Below are 16,992 nucleotides of genomic sequence, written 5' to 3'. Positions count from 1 at the left end.
GTCATTCAGAAAACAGAAGCGGAACAATAAACAACTAAGAAAACTGAAGAAGACTTTCAAATACAGTCCACCCCTAACAGCATTGAATTTAAAACCCATTCAATTTAATATGCAAGTATTTTAAAATATACTTTTCTTATGTAATTTATCAGATTTAAATGTTATCTGATTTATTTATGTACCTTTGTTTCAAACACAGATTTTGATTAGATACCTAGATAGGATTTATACACATCCACTTTAAGTATTTTAAAATATACTTTTCATCACTATCAGATTTAAATGTTAGGTATCTGATTTATATCTGTTTTTCAAGAACAACAGATTAGAGATACCATCTGATTTCATAATATCAGATTTAGCAATTAATATGAATCAGCTTAAAATATAACAACCATTCACATGCTGCAGTCCCACACCCGAGACCGTCGTGTTAACGGTGAGCAATGATATGCAGCGCTGTGACTGGTTGAATTGTCATTGAACGTGATTTTAAGTTCATACTAATAGTGTTTACTCAAATGAAGAAAAAACTGGGAATTAGTCATGAGAGTTTGATTAATCAAACATACATTTTAAAGTCAATGGTACAGAAGCATTGTTACTATGAGAGGGGGTCAGGTTTCTCTGCACCAGACCGTATGTACCTTATAATATCGCGTAAAATCAATATAAGTAAGACACTGATTTTGAGGATTCAGAAAAATCAGTTTAGAAACATTCCCCTTTTTTATTATTTCGTTTAAGCATAGGTACTTAGTAAACATAATGATCGTTCAAGGAACATACACTTCTCTAAATGCATCAATATTTGTTTCGTTTAACCATGAGATTAATATTATGTCTACCCTCACTGGGAACAAATATTTCAAAAAAAACTTAAGGTATACTCTGTTTACTCCGTTAGCATATTCGATACACGGGCCCTGTGCGTCCAATATACCAACATGAAAAACTTTAGCAATAAATATTTTTACGTTTATCAATATCATAATGATTTAATTTTATGTTCCATGAACTTCTGCGATTCTTAAATCGGAATATTCACCGACACATTAGGTATTGTATTTTACAAGATTCGAATTAAATGGTATATGGGGGTACATGTAAGAATGAGGCATCAACTGTACTTTATATACGTTTGGCTCAACCAGAACGAGATCAACCCAGTATAACATCAAGTCTGATCGCTCAACGCGATATCTTGAGTCAACTCACTTACATAGCTTTGAATTAATATCTTATTAAGTACTATGTTTTTATGAATGTAAATACATTTTTAACAACAGTTCTGTTTATTTTTTCATTCAAAATCACCTTCAGTGATAAGAATCTTACTTGACCTCCACTATATCAACTAAAATTTTAATTCTTAGGCCTGGCTCGCTTGAGAAGACACCTTACAACATTTAAATAACTTGGTATAAGGATCACCTGATCGTACGTGGGGAGCTGCACGTGTCGATGCATGCACGGAGCGTCACAGACAGCCGGCGCCTCCACCACCGCACCGTCTCGTCACCGGGGCACCGCTCTGTGTGTCCGCCGGGGACCGGACCGGGCTGCGCGGCGCGGCGCGGCTCATAACAGCCAAAGCAAATAGCCACATACGTCTACATACAGTTTTGTCGTAGCATGTCTTCTCGTGCTATTGCACCGTATGGCGGCTCCTATTGACGAAGGACTGCGCAAGGAGCAAGCTGGTTTCAGGGCAGATCGATCGTGTACTGACCAAATAAACCTGTTACGCACAGTTCTGGAACAGTGCAGCGAAATGCAGTGCGAAGTGTTTACTCTCTTCGTAGACTTCGAAAAAGCGTTCGACAGAGTGAAGTGGTCTAGCATCTGGAAAATCTTAAGGAAGAAAGGTATCCCGGAGAAAATCATATCGATGATACGATGCCTATACACAGGTTCCTCATGCAGAGTTCTGCACTGTGGCGAGCTCACTGAACCTATACATGTTACCGCGGGCGTCAAGCAAGGCTGTTTACTATCACCCCTCCTCTTTATAACGGTTCTAGACGACGTAATGCGTAGAGCCACATGCGAATCGCAGAGAGGTCTGCCATGGACACAGGAACAGCAATTAGAGGACATCGACTTTGCAGACGATCTTTGTCTGCTGTCGACTAAACGCCAACACCTGCAGTCCAAAATTGACGACCTCGCCAGAGAAGCAGAAAAGGATGGACTACGCATAAACTGCTCCAAAACTAAAGAGATGCGTCTCAACACGTCGGATGATTGCGCCGTGCATGTAAACGGGGAGGCTGTGGAGAGAGTGAACAAATTCACGTACCTCGGCAGCGTCGTGGACCCTCACGGCGGAACCGAGGCCGACATCGACGCCCGCATCAACAAGGCCCGGTCAGCCTTTGCGCAACTCAAGCCCGTCTGGGACTCCTCCGTCATCGCTCGCCGCACTAAAGTTCGGATTTTCGAGTCAAACGTCAAGTCAGTACTCTTATATGGTTGCGAAACGTGGTTCGTAAGAGATGACCTAACAAGAAGGCTACAAGTATTTGTCAACAAATGCCTTAGACAGATACTAAAGGTATTCTGGCCACGAACCATCTCGAATACGGAGTTATGGAGACTGACCAACCAGAGGAGAATTGACTCGGAAATCCGGCTTAAGAAGTGGAGCTGGATTGGCCATACGCTGCGGAGATCCGAAGACCATCCACCCAAAATCGCCCTGACAAAGTGGGCTGCATCTGGCAAGCGAAAGAGGGGACGGCCAAAAACCACGTGGCGTCGCACTGTCGGGCAGGAGGCAGCCGCCCTCGGCATGAGCTGGCACGAAGTCGAAGGCATGGCACAGGACCGGTCAGAGTGGAAATCTACACTTCGAGCCCTATGTCCCTGATTAGGGATCCCAGGACCTGATGATGATGATGATGATGATGTCTTCTCGTGCGATTCGGCACATACTATGTAAACTAAGCTAATCTTTGATCATTTTAGGCTTTAAACCTTCATTATTAGGCTGTAGGTACATAATTAAGCTATTAATATGTTTAGATTGAAATTTTATTAAAAGCAAGCAGGTCTGCCTCCCACAAATGCAAATTGTGTAGCTACTTGTATATAATATGGCATATTAATAAATTAATGGTTTATTTTGTTAACTGTTTTTAATCTGATCAGTTTAATAAAATTATTTTCTTCATATGATTGTTAAGAATTAATTAATTAATGATTTCAATGGTACTGATACTGCATGAATACGAAACAAGACCTTTTATTAAAGCACTGTCGTATTAAATTTAATAATCCACTGCAGGGCATGAGCCTCCTCTAAGACAGGAGTATTATTGTTTTAACCTCAACGTTTTGAAGGCGGGTTGGAAATAAATAAGTGAAGAAATTATTTTTAGAATAATGAAACAGCTAACTTGTTAAGAATGGGCACATTACCTCCTTATCACGTGGGCTTCAGGTTGGATAGGCACGGCCATGGCGGGCGGTAGTTTGTAGAACCTCTGGACAGCACCAGCTTACCAGCACTGTATGCCAGTTTATTGAGGGTAGGTTTTTGTTTTCTGAAATAAATTGAAAACTTTTAAGTTTCTGTAGAAAACACATACTGCTGAGTCAGTTTAGGTATACTGTAATGAAATAAACACCCCTTTTTATATGCTTCGATGCACCCCTCATTGACATCATCCAATAGGAATGACAGTTCACATGAAAATCAAATTTTTGGTTGCTAGATTATTCCAATTATTTTAACGGGCATAAAGAATAGACACATTTATCGTGAGTTTTGAATGCTATCTTAGTTTTATAGGATAGATAAGTAAGTAAGAGGATATATTTATCTGTTTTGCGATCCATAGCTTGGTATCCTTATCGTAGGCAGGAGAGTGCGCCGACAGTGTCCAGCGCTGGCAGCGGCTGGCGTCATGCGCAGGTCTTCCTTGAAGCATAGTTCGGTGCTTTGTAGATTCTCTGGAAGCGGCAGTGAGACCAGAGACCACGGTTCACGACGCAACACGCGGAGATCCTCAGCATCAAGTGCGCCCCCTGGCTGTAGTGTAAGGCCTGCTCTGCGGGATCCACCGCAGACAACGAACCAAATTCTTCGGACGTTTACTTATGATTTTTACACTTTGAATTCACTGACTTTAATGTTTTGTTCGTGGCACTTTTATATTTAAAAGATTTGATAATTTCACAATTCACAATTTTTAAAGACGTGATTTAACGGTCACTTTTAAAATTAATATTTTGAAACTTTCACTTTTATATTGTCCTAAAAACACGTGGACTGGGCCCATAACCTGTTGGTTTTTGGGGATCATTTAGGACAAAAATAGAAAGACAGAGTTTAACGCTTTGTAGAAAGATATTCGTTTAATCAGCGTTTAATTTTCTTATAATAAATTTATATTATTTTAGAAGGTATACGTCCGCCATATTGAAAATCGTGTAACAGAAAGAGAGTTGGTCAGCGTCTGAAGCTGCTTATATAGGCTTAGGGTGGCGAGGTTAAAGCAAGTGATTTTTGCCAAATAATTTACAAATATCAACATTAACTACAGCGTTATCTATTTGTCCCTCGTTTCCTGAGAGTATTTACAAACATTTTAGCTACTCTTTATTAGAAAGAATGTTAAACTAAATATAATAATTATAATTCACCTTATTTAGAGCTATTTCTAAAACTTTGAGCAAAAAATAATGATTATTTTTTCCTTTTTTCGAAAAGTATTGCATTAAAACTTATTGATTGGTAACGCAGTGGGAAACTTTATTATAGAATGAATAACAAAACTGAGAATATTTTGTAATTTAAACTGTTAGATTAATGTTTTTTTTCTTACTTTTTATCTGGTATATGTTTACGAACCAAAATATATGTTCCTAACAATAAAACATATTTTTGTATGAAAGTAACGCAGTAGTATTTTTTTCTCATCGTTCCTCGATTAAACGTCAATAACTTTAAGAAATAGCAAGAAAACATCGCTGCAAATGTATTTAATGAATAATATAAATGTTAATTAACATAAATAAATATTGAAAGGTTAATTAATAATAAGTTTATTTTTGAAAAAAATATCTGTAAAAGTATGCCAAATTGTACCCAAAATAAAATAATGGCCCAGCCACAGTTACGTATTTCTATTAGTTGCAGAGTCTAATCCCGCCTAAGATTTGTTGGTCGTATTACACTCCATTCGAAGGGCTTTGTGCTGGACAAAGGGCGCTCGTAAGACATTTTTAATTTGGCTCCATCTTTTCCCTTATTTATTAACATTTTACGGCTCCCTGCTCAACTTTATTCAAATGTAGAGTTATTTTTCTTCTTTTTGTGTACATTCAGGGGTATTAAAATTACTTACCTTTTGTTGGGAGGCTCGTAGATTGCTGGAATTTTGTTTGAAAAATATATTAACAAAATGGACGGTATGATTGTTACTCAGACGCTACGGACAAATTGCCTGTCTTATTCACTAAATGATTGAAACAGGTACTTATCTGCCCGTGAAAAAAGTTCTTTGAAGGGCACTAGTAGCCAATTCTTTTAGATAAGTAAGAGCTAGAGGGTTTGAGTTTTCAGTCATAGTCTACGGGTATCTCTTAATCATTGATTTTGCTAGCAGAATACGACTCTATACGTCTTCTGGAAAAGTTGCTGTATGTTGTACATATATTATATTATATAGAAAAAAAATATGGCGATACGGTGACTTATTACGTATATACAAGGAAAAGCGGTCGATGGGTTATGTATTAAAAAAACTGTCTATCTATACTACCACAAAAAACTTTAAACATTGTTTGACTAAACATCTGTTAAATACTGTCTAAGTTTTTCTGGTAAGGCCCTGTATGTTTACTTGATGCATTTTAGATCAAGGGACATTAATTCGAAAGGATGGTACGGCCGACGCTGTTGTACTCGATCCGTGCCCCCAGATCTACAAAATTGGTCATCATGATGTTCAGGTCATTACCATAATTTGGACACAAGTAAATAAGCTACAAATATAGCCATCTATGCGAGCTGTATGTCCGGGTCAGTCTTATAAAATTAGGTCCGCCAGGTGTCCGTAATAAAAATATAACTGACACAAGCTATTTCTTTACAGGCGCTTTGCCCTAATAGCTTATTTTATGGTCTTGTTTTACGATCGGGTTACCGGCGTAAGATTTATACGGGTCCAGTAGCAGACATGCTTGGACAACCCTGTTGGACTTTGTTGAATGAATTTTAACATCATCGTCAGTCATTAAAAGTTCTGATGGATGCAGATCTTCCTCATTGCTTTGAATATCGTCTTTACTATTAACAGCAGGTCTGCGGGTACCTCCTACCAGTATAACACCATGTATATGCCAAGAAAAACAGTACTTCTCTAAGGCGGCCCTAGACGATCAATTATATTGCGCAATATTGACAATTGTGCAATATAATTCATCGTCTAGGGTAAATATTGCGGATTACGCAAACGTCATTTGGATTAAAAACTTATTGCACAATAAATATAGGTATATATATTGCACAATATTATTGCAGGCCTAGGGTCCGCCTAATGGAGGTAGAAGAACAACACAGCTGTCAAGCAATGAAATGCGACATGACAGCGCTGCAGTGGTATACCAGTAAACTGGTGGTACAGAAGGCGGGAAATAAGGCAACAAATATAACAGCTGAGCTAATAGTATAGCATGCAACTTTTTCTAGCTAGTGTTTTTTGAAACTACCTACTGTGAAGTCATTTAGCCATTTTCGTTCTACGAAACTAGGGAGAAGAAGTTGCATGCTTGGCTTGTCTATGCTATAATCAACCCCAGCGCAGTTTATACCAACGAGATTTAGGTACCATGTTCTTCATAAATAACCTTAGTGGGTCCAACTCTCCAAGTCCTGACCGGACGTCAGTGGATGCGGACTCGTTGTAAATCAGAATGGACTGTTATTGTATTTCAATTCAATAAAAACTGCGGAGTTGCAGCCACTGAGTTTGTGACCTAAATACTCGTACCGAATACAAGGTAAGTCCACGGTGGACACACATACTGCATCAGCTTTCACCTGTCCTGAGCTAGATAGTTTTAAACTTCCGATGGAAAAAGGGGTGTTATAGGTTAAACGTTTCTGTGTATCTGTGGTAGCGTAGGTCACACACGGCTGAATCGATTTCAGTTTTCTTTTTTGTATATAAATATTCATTATACATTAATATGATCATATTATAATTTTTTTTATTGCACACAATTAAATTGGTAGGTACGTACATAGACGAACTTAAAGATCATTTATTTTATTTATTTATTGAGATATAGATAGATTAAAAAATTAAAAAAAAAATACAACTAAACATCTGTTCTACATTGATACCCAAAACATGCATGCACAACATTAATTATTTAGGATGGAACATTACTCATTACATGTGTTCTATGCTATTAGGTAAATACTAATTTTATTAAACAAAACTAAAAATTACTATGAAGTTGATAATAGACATTGTCTTCTAGTTAACCTTGAGTGATCACCAACGAAGTACTCCGAAAAAAAACCCAGTCTGTCCCTGAAAGTTGGATCCGATATTTCCTCTGTTACAGCGATTTATTTTCCGATACGACATTCTGAAACAAAGACGGATAAAGAGGGTCGCTCTCACTCGCTCGAACGTCGCCGCCGGCGCTCGCACCGGTGTTGCCTGACCATCGCGTGAAAATTGCGACGAAATATTTAAATTTATTTATCAATACTTTTATTGCACAATTTACAAAGAATAGATGTATAATAAAGTGGATTTATTAGTGCGAAAATCATTATCTAGCAGTCAACATGCAGGAGGTTTAGGAGCAGAAAGTAAAAATACGAGCTCTAACTTTGTAATTATGCTACAAAAAAAATTAAAAAACCGACAGTGGACTTTAATTTTTTTTAAAAATAAATAAATATGTGGTGTTTGTGGAGAATTTACGATAGTTACAAGCACTGTTACACGATTATTTCCCACTAAAAATGGGTTTTATTGGTAACTGAAAACCCACTGTATTTTAGATTTTAAAGAGCAGGGCTATTATAATCCCTCCTCAATTCAGTAATAGTTAGGTACCATGTAACACTCACTCAATAGATACAATTTAAGTTTATAATTGAACTAAACTATTGAACAGTCTGTAAGCAATTAATTCCGTTACGCCCTCAATAATTGTAAGCCGTTAGGTATTGGACAAATTAACAGCATTATAGTACCTAGAATGTAGAAGTTAATGTAAAAATGCGGATACGACCTCAGCTTCCACGTTTAGGTAAGAGGTTCTAAAAATTGGAATTAGCATGGAGTGGGCGTGACGTATGGCAATTTTGAGAAAACCATTTCAAACGAAAGTAAACTATTTTTTTTTATTGGCTGCTCTAATTTTTTTCTTCATTTCGATAAAAAAAATACAGTATCATGCTGATGATGCCATCACCCCCTTTCAGTACCCACATTTGTAACACTCTGTATAACAGCCATAATTTTGAATAAGCTTGAAAAGTCTATTACTTCACTACTGTGGCCACACTGGTGTTCAGTCCGGAAACATGAACTTTCAATACGAGTGAACTTTTAAAAGCTCCACTCAACTTTCTTACGCCAGTTGGAGCTTTGCAAGTTTCCACTTCGTTACTGTATGAGATACCTTCTTTTATCTTATTGAGAATGTATAAAAGTGGTGTGTTATACTATAATTAGATGTATATTTAAATGAACACAATTTTGATAAAAAAATGTTGCAGCAAATAAATGTCATCACCAAATTATCCCAATTTTTTCTTAATTTACAATTTTTTCAAAACATTTACCGACTTTAATTGGTGATATGCTGATGCGTTCATAATATATTGCAGACGGCGTCATGAGTATTTTTAGTAGTAGTTTAGGAGTAATTTGGTGTTCTCACTGGAACCTTTACATTGTTCGCCAGTTTTCTAACGTCAGAGGACTAAGGTTACCGACATAGCAGTCAAAATATGCAAGCTGAAGTGGCAGTGGGCTGGTCATATCTGCCGAAGAACCGATAACCGTTGGGGTAGACGAGTTCTCGAGTGGAGACCACGAACAGGCAAACGCAGCGTGGGACGCCCTCCTGCCCGCTGGACTGACGAACTTAGACGGGTAGCGGGTAGTGGTTGGATGAGGAAGGCCGAGGACCGAGTGTTGTGGCGCTCCTTGGGAGAGGCCTATGTCCAGCAGTGGATGATTATTGGCTGATGATGATGATGTTTTCTAACCATGTGCAAGTAAGACAGCCTTCTAACAAAAGTCAACAGTTTAGTAGGTATATTACGCTACGTTAACGTGTATGTCTTCAGCTGCAAATATTGGTTCTTCCTGTTACACGGAAATTTGAAACATTTTCATTTATTATGTGCCGCATGTTTCGAGTTTTCGCTTAACCTCGATTTACATTATTATTATTGAATAAGTTGATACATACTAAATGCCAGGATCTACTGAAAAAAAATATGAATAAAAATAATCAGACCTAATAAAATTCAAGGAAAATTTTCCAGAGCCTAATAACAATAAAATAGCCTTACCCGAATTCATACAGCTTTTTGATACTATACAATAGGTTTAAAATTGACGTTGTGTTATACAAATTTCAACTTTTTGACTGACGTAATGAGTCGAAACTCGTTTGTTTCTAAGTAAATTTTAACCTTGTTGTAAATTTACAATAATTATGTTCTATGAATTTGAGGGTTAACCTGCATACCTAAAATACATTCATACATTCTCTCATACATACATTCTCTCATGTGAAAAGTAGGTATATCTCGCTCGTTTTTTCCTGAAAACATCTAGTAAGATACATATATGGAATCAATAGCAATAACAATTAAAGGGCCTGTTAGACCGTGGTGCGTGTAGCGTAATAAACATTGGAATTAATTAAATGTCACCCACGGCCGTTCCCGCAGTGTTAAGCGCTTCTATTAAGGCTCTGTAATGCGGCTTAGCATTTGAGGGTTAAGGCTGTTGAGCCAAAAAGGTGTAATATTTATATGCAAGCATCCGATTTAGCTTTAGGTAGCTTTCAATAATCATTTATATAAATCTTACTGTATTATTTAATTATTATTATTATTATTTTTTCCTGTCATTTTTTTTTTATTTTTTTATAATCTTTATTAATTTTTAGGGATTTTGGTACACATATGCGACCATGTCAATCCCATTCCTGTCATTTTATTTCAATGTTTAGTATGCATCTTATCTAATTTTGCTTATTATTTTACTTAATTTTTTGTGACTATATTGTTTACTAACATAGGCTAAGGACATATTGTTACTAACACATTGTATGGATTTGATAATCTGAAAATAAATTGATTTATTATTATTATTATTATTATTAAGTGTACTCAACATATTTTTATCCAAATAAATTAGTTGCACATCCATACATACCTAATGGTAACGACTGTAATCACCGAAAGGGTAGTCAGAGTACAAAATAATATACGGCGAAAAGCGGGTGGCTGGCTTGCGAGTCACCTATGATTATTGATTACCCCTTCGGGGATCACAGTCGTGAGCTTTTAAAAGATGGCTCAGGAGTTTCTTGCCTCCGTTCTTCTCCTTAGACAGAAAGAGCCCCCCTTATCCGAACGGAGAGTAATTTGTAAAAATTGACTTTCATCAGAAAATTTTATATTTGTACGATGAATAAAAATTTTTGACATTTTTTTTTGACCTTTGAGCATAAGCGACCTGCTGTACATTATTTTGTACTCACGTGTTACGACGCGATCCGTATTATCTCACAGATCCGAAAGTCTAAATAATAACACCTCTCTTTTTTGTCACGGTGTTACCCTAGTTCAGGGATGCACAGACTGATCAAGACCAGGGGCCACTCGGACAACTTATGAACTGATGGCGGGCCGCCAGAAGTACTTATAGGTAATTTAGGTAATTAAAGACAATAAATAATTAATTGATAATAATGTTTTAATTGAAAAAGAATTGATTTATTTTGAAGCATGGCACTGCATAGTGCTTACAATTTTTTTTTATTTGACTTAAAATTACACTTAAAACTGCTTCCAAACATTCGTTTGCAAGGCGGTTTCGATTTTTTTGTCGATGTAGTATTATTTTTATTTTATTTATTATTGAAAAGGTTCGTTCACATAGGTAAAGGTACAACCAAATAACCTGGCACATTTTTAGAGCAGAGTTTATAGGCAACTCTTTGTACGTATTTTTATCAATGCAGTGGTAAAAGTTCAGCAATTTTCTTTCGTTGAATTTGTTTCGTAAATCTTGGACCTTTTGAATGTTATAATTTTTAACTGCATTGATCAAGATTTTTAACTTCCTGGACAGCCCTTTGCTTTTCTGCCAGAAAAAAACAAAAAAAATTAAGAAATCGTTCCAGTGCCAATCTTAGCCACCCTACTTCTGCATACCAATACAATAAACCTCTACATAATTTATGTTTCTAATTTATGTAGACATCCACTGTACCAATATACAGAAATATGGTGGCTAAGATATATTCGCTTTCGATGCCATCAAAGAATTGTTTGAATTGCCTGTGATTGAGTTTCGATGTTCGAGTATATAATATTTTGTTGTCGGCGGGCCACCAGTATTCGACCGGCGGGCCGCACGCGGCCCGCGGGCCGCGGTCTCTGCATCCCTGCCCTAGTTGAATGACTAGTCACAGAACGCATACGAGTCCCGGCGAGGCAATTGTGTGTGATTGGATTTGTTAGAACAATGGAGATAGCCGGAGATGCCCCGATAATACTGTGAAATGATATTATGTGGGAAAAGACGCCATGTTTGCAAAAGTCTGCGCGGAGGAGCGGGGACCAACGACTGCAGGCTGTCTGGGCGTGCTGAGATTCGTTACATATACAACGTTTTAATAAGAATAATGAATTTTAACGACCGAATAGTGTAGCGGTTAGTGACGCTGACTGCTATGCCGAAGGTCCCAGGTTCGATCCCCGGCTGGGGCAGATATTTGTTTAAAGACAAATATTTGTACTCGGGTCTTGGGTGATGATATTTATATTCAATGTGTATTTATCTATGTATTTGTGTAGATAATTATATCAGCTGTCCGATACCCATAACACAGGATCTGCCTAGCTTGGGGTCGGATGGCCGTGTGTGAGATGTCCCCACATATTATATTACAGGGTCTGCCTAGCTTGGAGTCGGATGGCCGTGTATGACCATATCCCCACATATTATTATTGACCCCCTGCTTGATTTTTGTATAATATCAAGCAACACCCTGTATAGCTCTAGGTCTAGCGGTGCCTATGAATTACCGGATATAATCTAGGTTCAATAGTGAATTATAATAGCTATAAATCAAATCAGTGCATGGATAATGAACTATAGTTGTGTCGATCCGTAGACGCGTAAATACATTATTTATACGATTACAATAATATCGTCAACTACTCACTGCATAATGGAAACTAATGTCGACCAGCTAGCCTAGCACGGGACACAAGACGTGACAAAGGTTCTCCTTTACGCTAGCTACCGAGGCCGCCCGATGTAAGCGAGCGCTATGCAAAAGTTTTGTCACGTCTTGATGTGCGCGTCTTGCGCCCCGTGCCGGCCCTCCGGATTAGTAAAATTTCGATAAACTTTTTTCGAATCGTTCGTAATCGAAAGGTTTGTCGGTCTATAACTCATATACGAAAGATTATGTCGGCTACAAAAGAGAATGGCCAAATCTGACCCGCTTTGCAGCCACTAACCAAAGCTATTTTTATTCAGTAATAAAGGTGTTCTAAATGAGGGATAAATATATTAAAAAATCTAAATCATAATCTAAAAATAAAAAGACTTAGATCTTTCAACACCTATATCCTCGTTCTCCCATGCCACTTAATAATAAAATTTACACCAGGATATACTGTAGTCATGGGCTACACATCACAATATGTTTCATCAATGGCTGCTCTGGCGGGTCATGGCGCCATAGAGAAATGGCCATTCTCTTTTGGCAGAAAAAAGCGTGTCCGTCAATGGTTTCCAAATCGATTAATCTCATGTCCGATTACTTACTGAGATGATACCTACGTTATTCCTAAATAAGAAGATTATTGTTCTCAGCAAAAAAAAACATTTCACAGTCATGCAACAATTATTACGAAATGTAATTGCAATTTACAATTCGTCGCTATTCGCGAGAGAGTTTCATATTTAATCGGGTGTCAAGTCTGCTAAAACATTCCTGGCCCTGTAGCACGGGACGCTATTAAGACGTGACAAAAGTTCTCCGTCGCGCTCGCTCTTGAGGCTGCGCGATGTGAGTGAGCGCGATGCAAAACTCCTGTCACGTCTTAAATGCGTCCCGTACTAGCCCTTCTGACTTGGTTTATAAGAGCCTCCACAGGTACCTAATATTATTTTATCTCAGATACCTACTAAATTGACCAGCCCGTCTAGTACAGGTTTGATAGTTCGTCGAAAATTATAAAAAGTTTCAGTTTTCTCACATACAAAGTGGCGCTTCTCGCGGAAACTGTCATGAAACTTTTGACAGATAATGTAGGTATGCAGGTGACAAAAGAAAACCAAAACTTTTTTCGTTTACATAAATTTCAAAACTCGTACTAGAGGCCCTCCTATCGAAAAGTCAAAACGAAGTAACATTTTACGCAGTCATCATAATTAGTGTCAAATTCAATACATTTTTAATCCGATAATCACTGTCAAAGCGATAGGTACACAGTTCTCTGCCTTCCTCATGCATTCCCTACCGGCTACCAAACGGGTCATTCTAAACTTTTAAAAATATAATTTAAAAAGTCCTAGAACAAAAGTGGTTGAGTATGACCCCCTGAGTCACCTATTGAAGGGCTAGCACGGGGCGCAATTAAGACGTTTCAAAAGTTCTCCGTCGCGCTCGTTCTTGTAGCTGTGCGATGTGAGTGAGCGCGATGCAAAACTTTTGTCACGTCTTAAATGCGCCCCGTGCTAGCTCTTCTGGGCTTGCTGCCTATACCACTTGTGCAACACCCTGTATTAGCAGAAACCGGTCGCGGCCGAAAGTTCGCAAGTTAACAAAGTAATTGGAAGTCGCGGGAAACGGAGTTTTGTTAAACGAGTTTAAAAATTCAAAGGATTTCATTATTTGTGTTAAGAGCTAGGCGCTTAAGTTTTCAAGGTTCAAGAAACCAAGGTACAACCAAACTGTGTATTTTAATGTAATTTCCTAAGTATGTAGTAAGTACATTTATTGAAGGCATGAATTATTGATGCCTTCTTTGTTCAAAGCTAAATTTTTCACACATTTTTAAAGATGACTGACAAGAGTACATTCCTTTCAGGTGCATTATAATATTCCACCCTGTATGAAAATAATACAATCATAAGTGTTAATTTACAAGCATTTTTAGAAAATTGATTGAAAACCCTTCACAATATCCTAAATAAGGTCGAAAGCACGCGACGATCAGTTCAATTGCCTCAACAAAATAACGACGTAACATCTAAAATCCTGATTTTTGAGGCGATTAACATTTATTTACACTTTTAAAAAGCCATTTCCTCGTCCAGTTCAGTCAACACTGAACAACTCAAGCACCTCATTGACTTTGAATCTTCTTTCCTTCGTTAATGAAAACATTACGTTACAGTCTAACCCCCTTATTCATAGAGAAGTTACAATACGTTTTAACTAATAAACTGTTTTGTCCCTCTCCGACAAAGAACAATTTGTTCTTTGACAGAGAGGGACAAAACAGTTTATTAGTTAAAATGTATTGTAACTTTTCTATGAATAAGGGGGTAAGATTCAAACGATAATCACCGTTATTGTCTTAGCTGTAAGCACAATGTTCGAGGGTAGACTATTTCTATTCCACTTAGACAACCTAAAGGTATTGGAGAATTTACATCGACTTGTATTCCAATAATGCTTCCCGGATTTATTTATTAAAAATGGTACACCAACAATAAATTTACAATTTTATTATAAAATTATTAATTAAATATACTTCTGTGTAAATTTATCAATTACAGGCACACACAACATTCATAATTTTAAATTAGTTTCCTTAATAATATACCTACATTCCAAGATTAAATTATCAAAGTTAAATTACAGAAATAGATTATAGAAATAAAGATTTATGTAACGCACTGACTTTTGCCTGCGAACTTCACTTCCCATTAAAGCTTTGGTTTTTCCCTGGTTTTCCAGTGTGATAGTTTCAATACTATGATAGTATTTATAAAACTACTAAAACTATACCTCTCTAAAAAGAATAGGAATTGTGTAGATACAATACCCATAGGTATTACTGTATTTTCTATGCATTGACGGGTAGAATTTTTTTGAAGCATTAAGTCCACCCTTTCTCCACCTTGTACCTTTGTGCAAATTAGTAAATAAAATAAAAAAAAACACACACACTCACGCCTTGTACTAATGTACTCCCTTGCGGGGTAGGCAGAGGTGCATTGCTGCACCCACTTTTCGCCAGAGTGTTATGTTAGTCCCAATGTAATAGGGGGCGGGCCTATTGCCATTTTACGGGCACATCCAAGACCTGAGAACAAATATCTGTGTTTAAACAAATATCTGCCCCAGCCGGGAATCGAACCCGGGACCATCGGCTCAGTAGTCAGGGTCACTAACCACTACGCCATTCGGTCGTCTAAATAAAATAATGTTTACATTTACCACCCAGGGCTGGATAGAAAAAAGCTGCGATTGTATCGTTTCGTCTCTCCCACAAATCCATAATGGTGCGTTTTGAATTTAAAACACTTCCAATATCTCCGGGACGTCAACAGTTCAATATCGATCCCTTGTTATTGTATAAAAGCTGTATTACGGATTCAGCTGAGCTCTCACAGGTTTGTATTTTCATTTCGCGAGACACTGCCTCGGCGATGTCAGCTATTTTTGAGTGGTTATTTATTTTGAACGAGCATTTTCCCCGCGAGCTTTGGTTTCATTTAAATAGTTTTCTAACAAGCTTTATTTGCACCAAAAGGAAATAGTAAAAAATACTATTTATAAACTTAAAAAAAAACAGTAACTTAAGGCGGCCTTCAAAGTCAAATGTTTTTATTCATCGTATAAATATAAAATTTTCTGATGAACGTTAATGTTTACAAACTACTTTCCGTTCGAATAAGGGGGTGCTCTTTCTGTCTAAGGAGAAGAACGGAGGCAAGAAACTCCAGAGCCATTGTTTAAAAAAAAAGAATTAAAATTAGTTGGTATACAATACTTAAAAGCTTAATAATAATGTATATGAGCAGAGCTAACTACCTACTTATCACAGCCTTATTGCTTAAAGCAATCTCTACCAGACACTTACTATGTGTGAAGGTAAATAAAATAGGTATACTTACCTCTACACTCCACGCAAATGTGGTATAAGTTATAAAATAAGGAACATAAATATATTATCATATTTTATAACACTTCATTGGAGAGACTGCGGACTTAGTTAAAAGCTTCCCTCGCCAGGTGTTTCAAACTGCGGGCTCGGGGAAAAGTTGCGGACCCAAGTTTGAGCACCCCTGACTATTGTAGCCGTTGAGGTGACTGCACACTGTTGCCCAGGTAGAATCGTCATTTGAAGTTTAATCTACAGAGTGTAAAATTTACCTTAGAGAGTATTGTACAATATATTATAATTAAATATAATTACTGTTTGTTTATCCCAGAATTAAAAGGATGTACAAGGTTATAAAGCAATGCACAGCTCATTTAAATTTCAGTTCAAATATTACAATAAATAACACTTTAAAATACCTTGTAAATAAAAAGGTAGGTACCTAAAATGTTTCATCTGCATTTTAATCATTAATACTCGTATTTTAGTTAGTAAGCGACTTATGTATGTAGTCTAGACTCTACCAGACCAGTTTTGTATACCAACATTAAACAATAAAATTCAAATTAGTACACTCACGGGCAATGAAAAGGTTCCACTGAGAAAATCACCAAATTACTCCTAAACGAAAAAGG

General features: G+C 37.2%; 1 protein-coding gene across 1 annotated transcript; it reads left to right on the top strand.

Annotated features, from left to right (window-relative positions):
• Positions 1-2,032: 2,032 nt before the first annotated feature.
• Positions 2,033-2,872, top strand: LOC125490047. The gene has a single exon (XM_048628056.1). The coding sequence runs from the start codon at positions 2,033-2,035 to the stop codon at positions 2,870-2,872; it is 840 nt and encodes a 279-aa protein (XP_048484013.1).
• The last annotated feature ends 14,120 nt before the right edge of the window (positions 2,873-16,992 follow it).

Source organism: Plutella xylostella, chromosome 20 (genome assembly GCF_932276165.1).
Source record: "Plutella xylostella chromosome 20, ilPluXylo3.1, whole genome shotgun sequence".
Lineage (NCBI taxonomy): Eukaryota > Metazoa > Arthropoda > Insecta > Lepidoptera > Plutellidae > Plutella > Plutella xylostella.
Note: the sequence above shows the minus strand (reverse complement) of the source record. Positions and strands in the feature narration are given on the sequence as shown.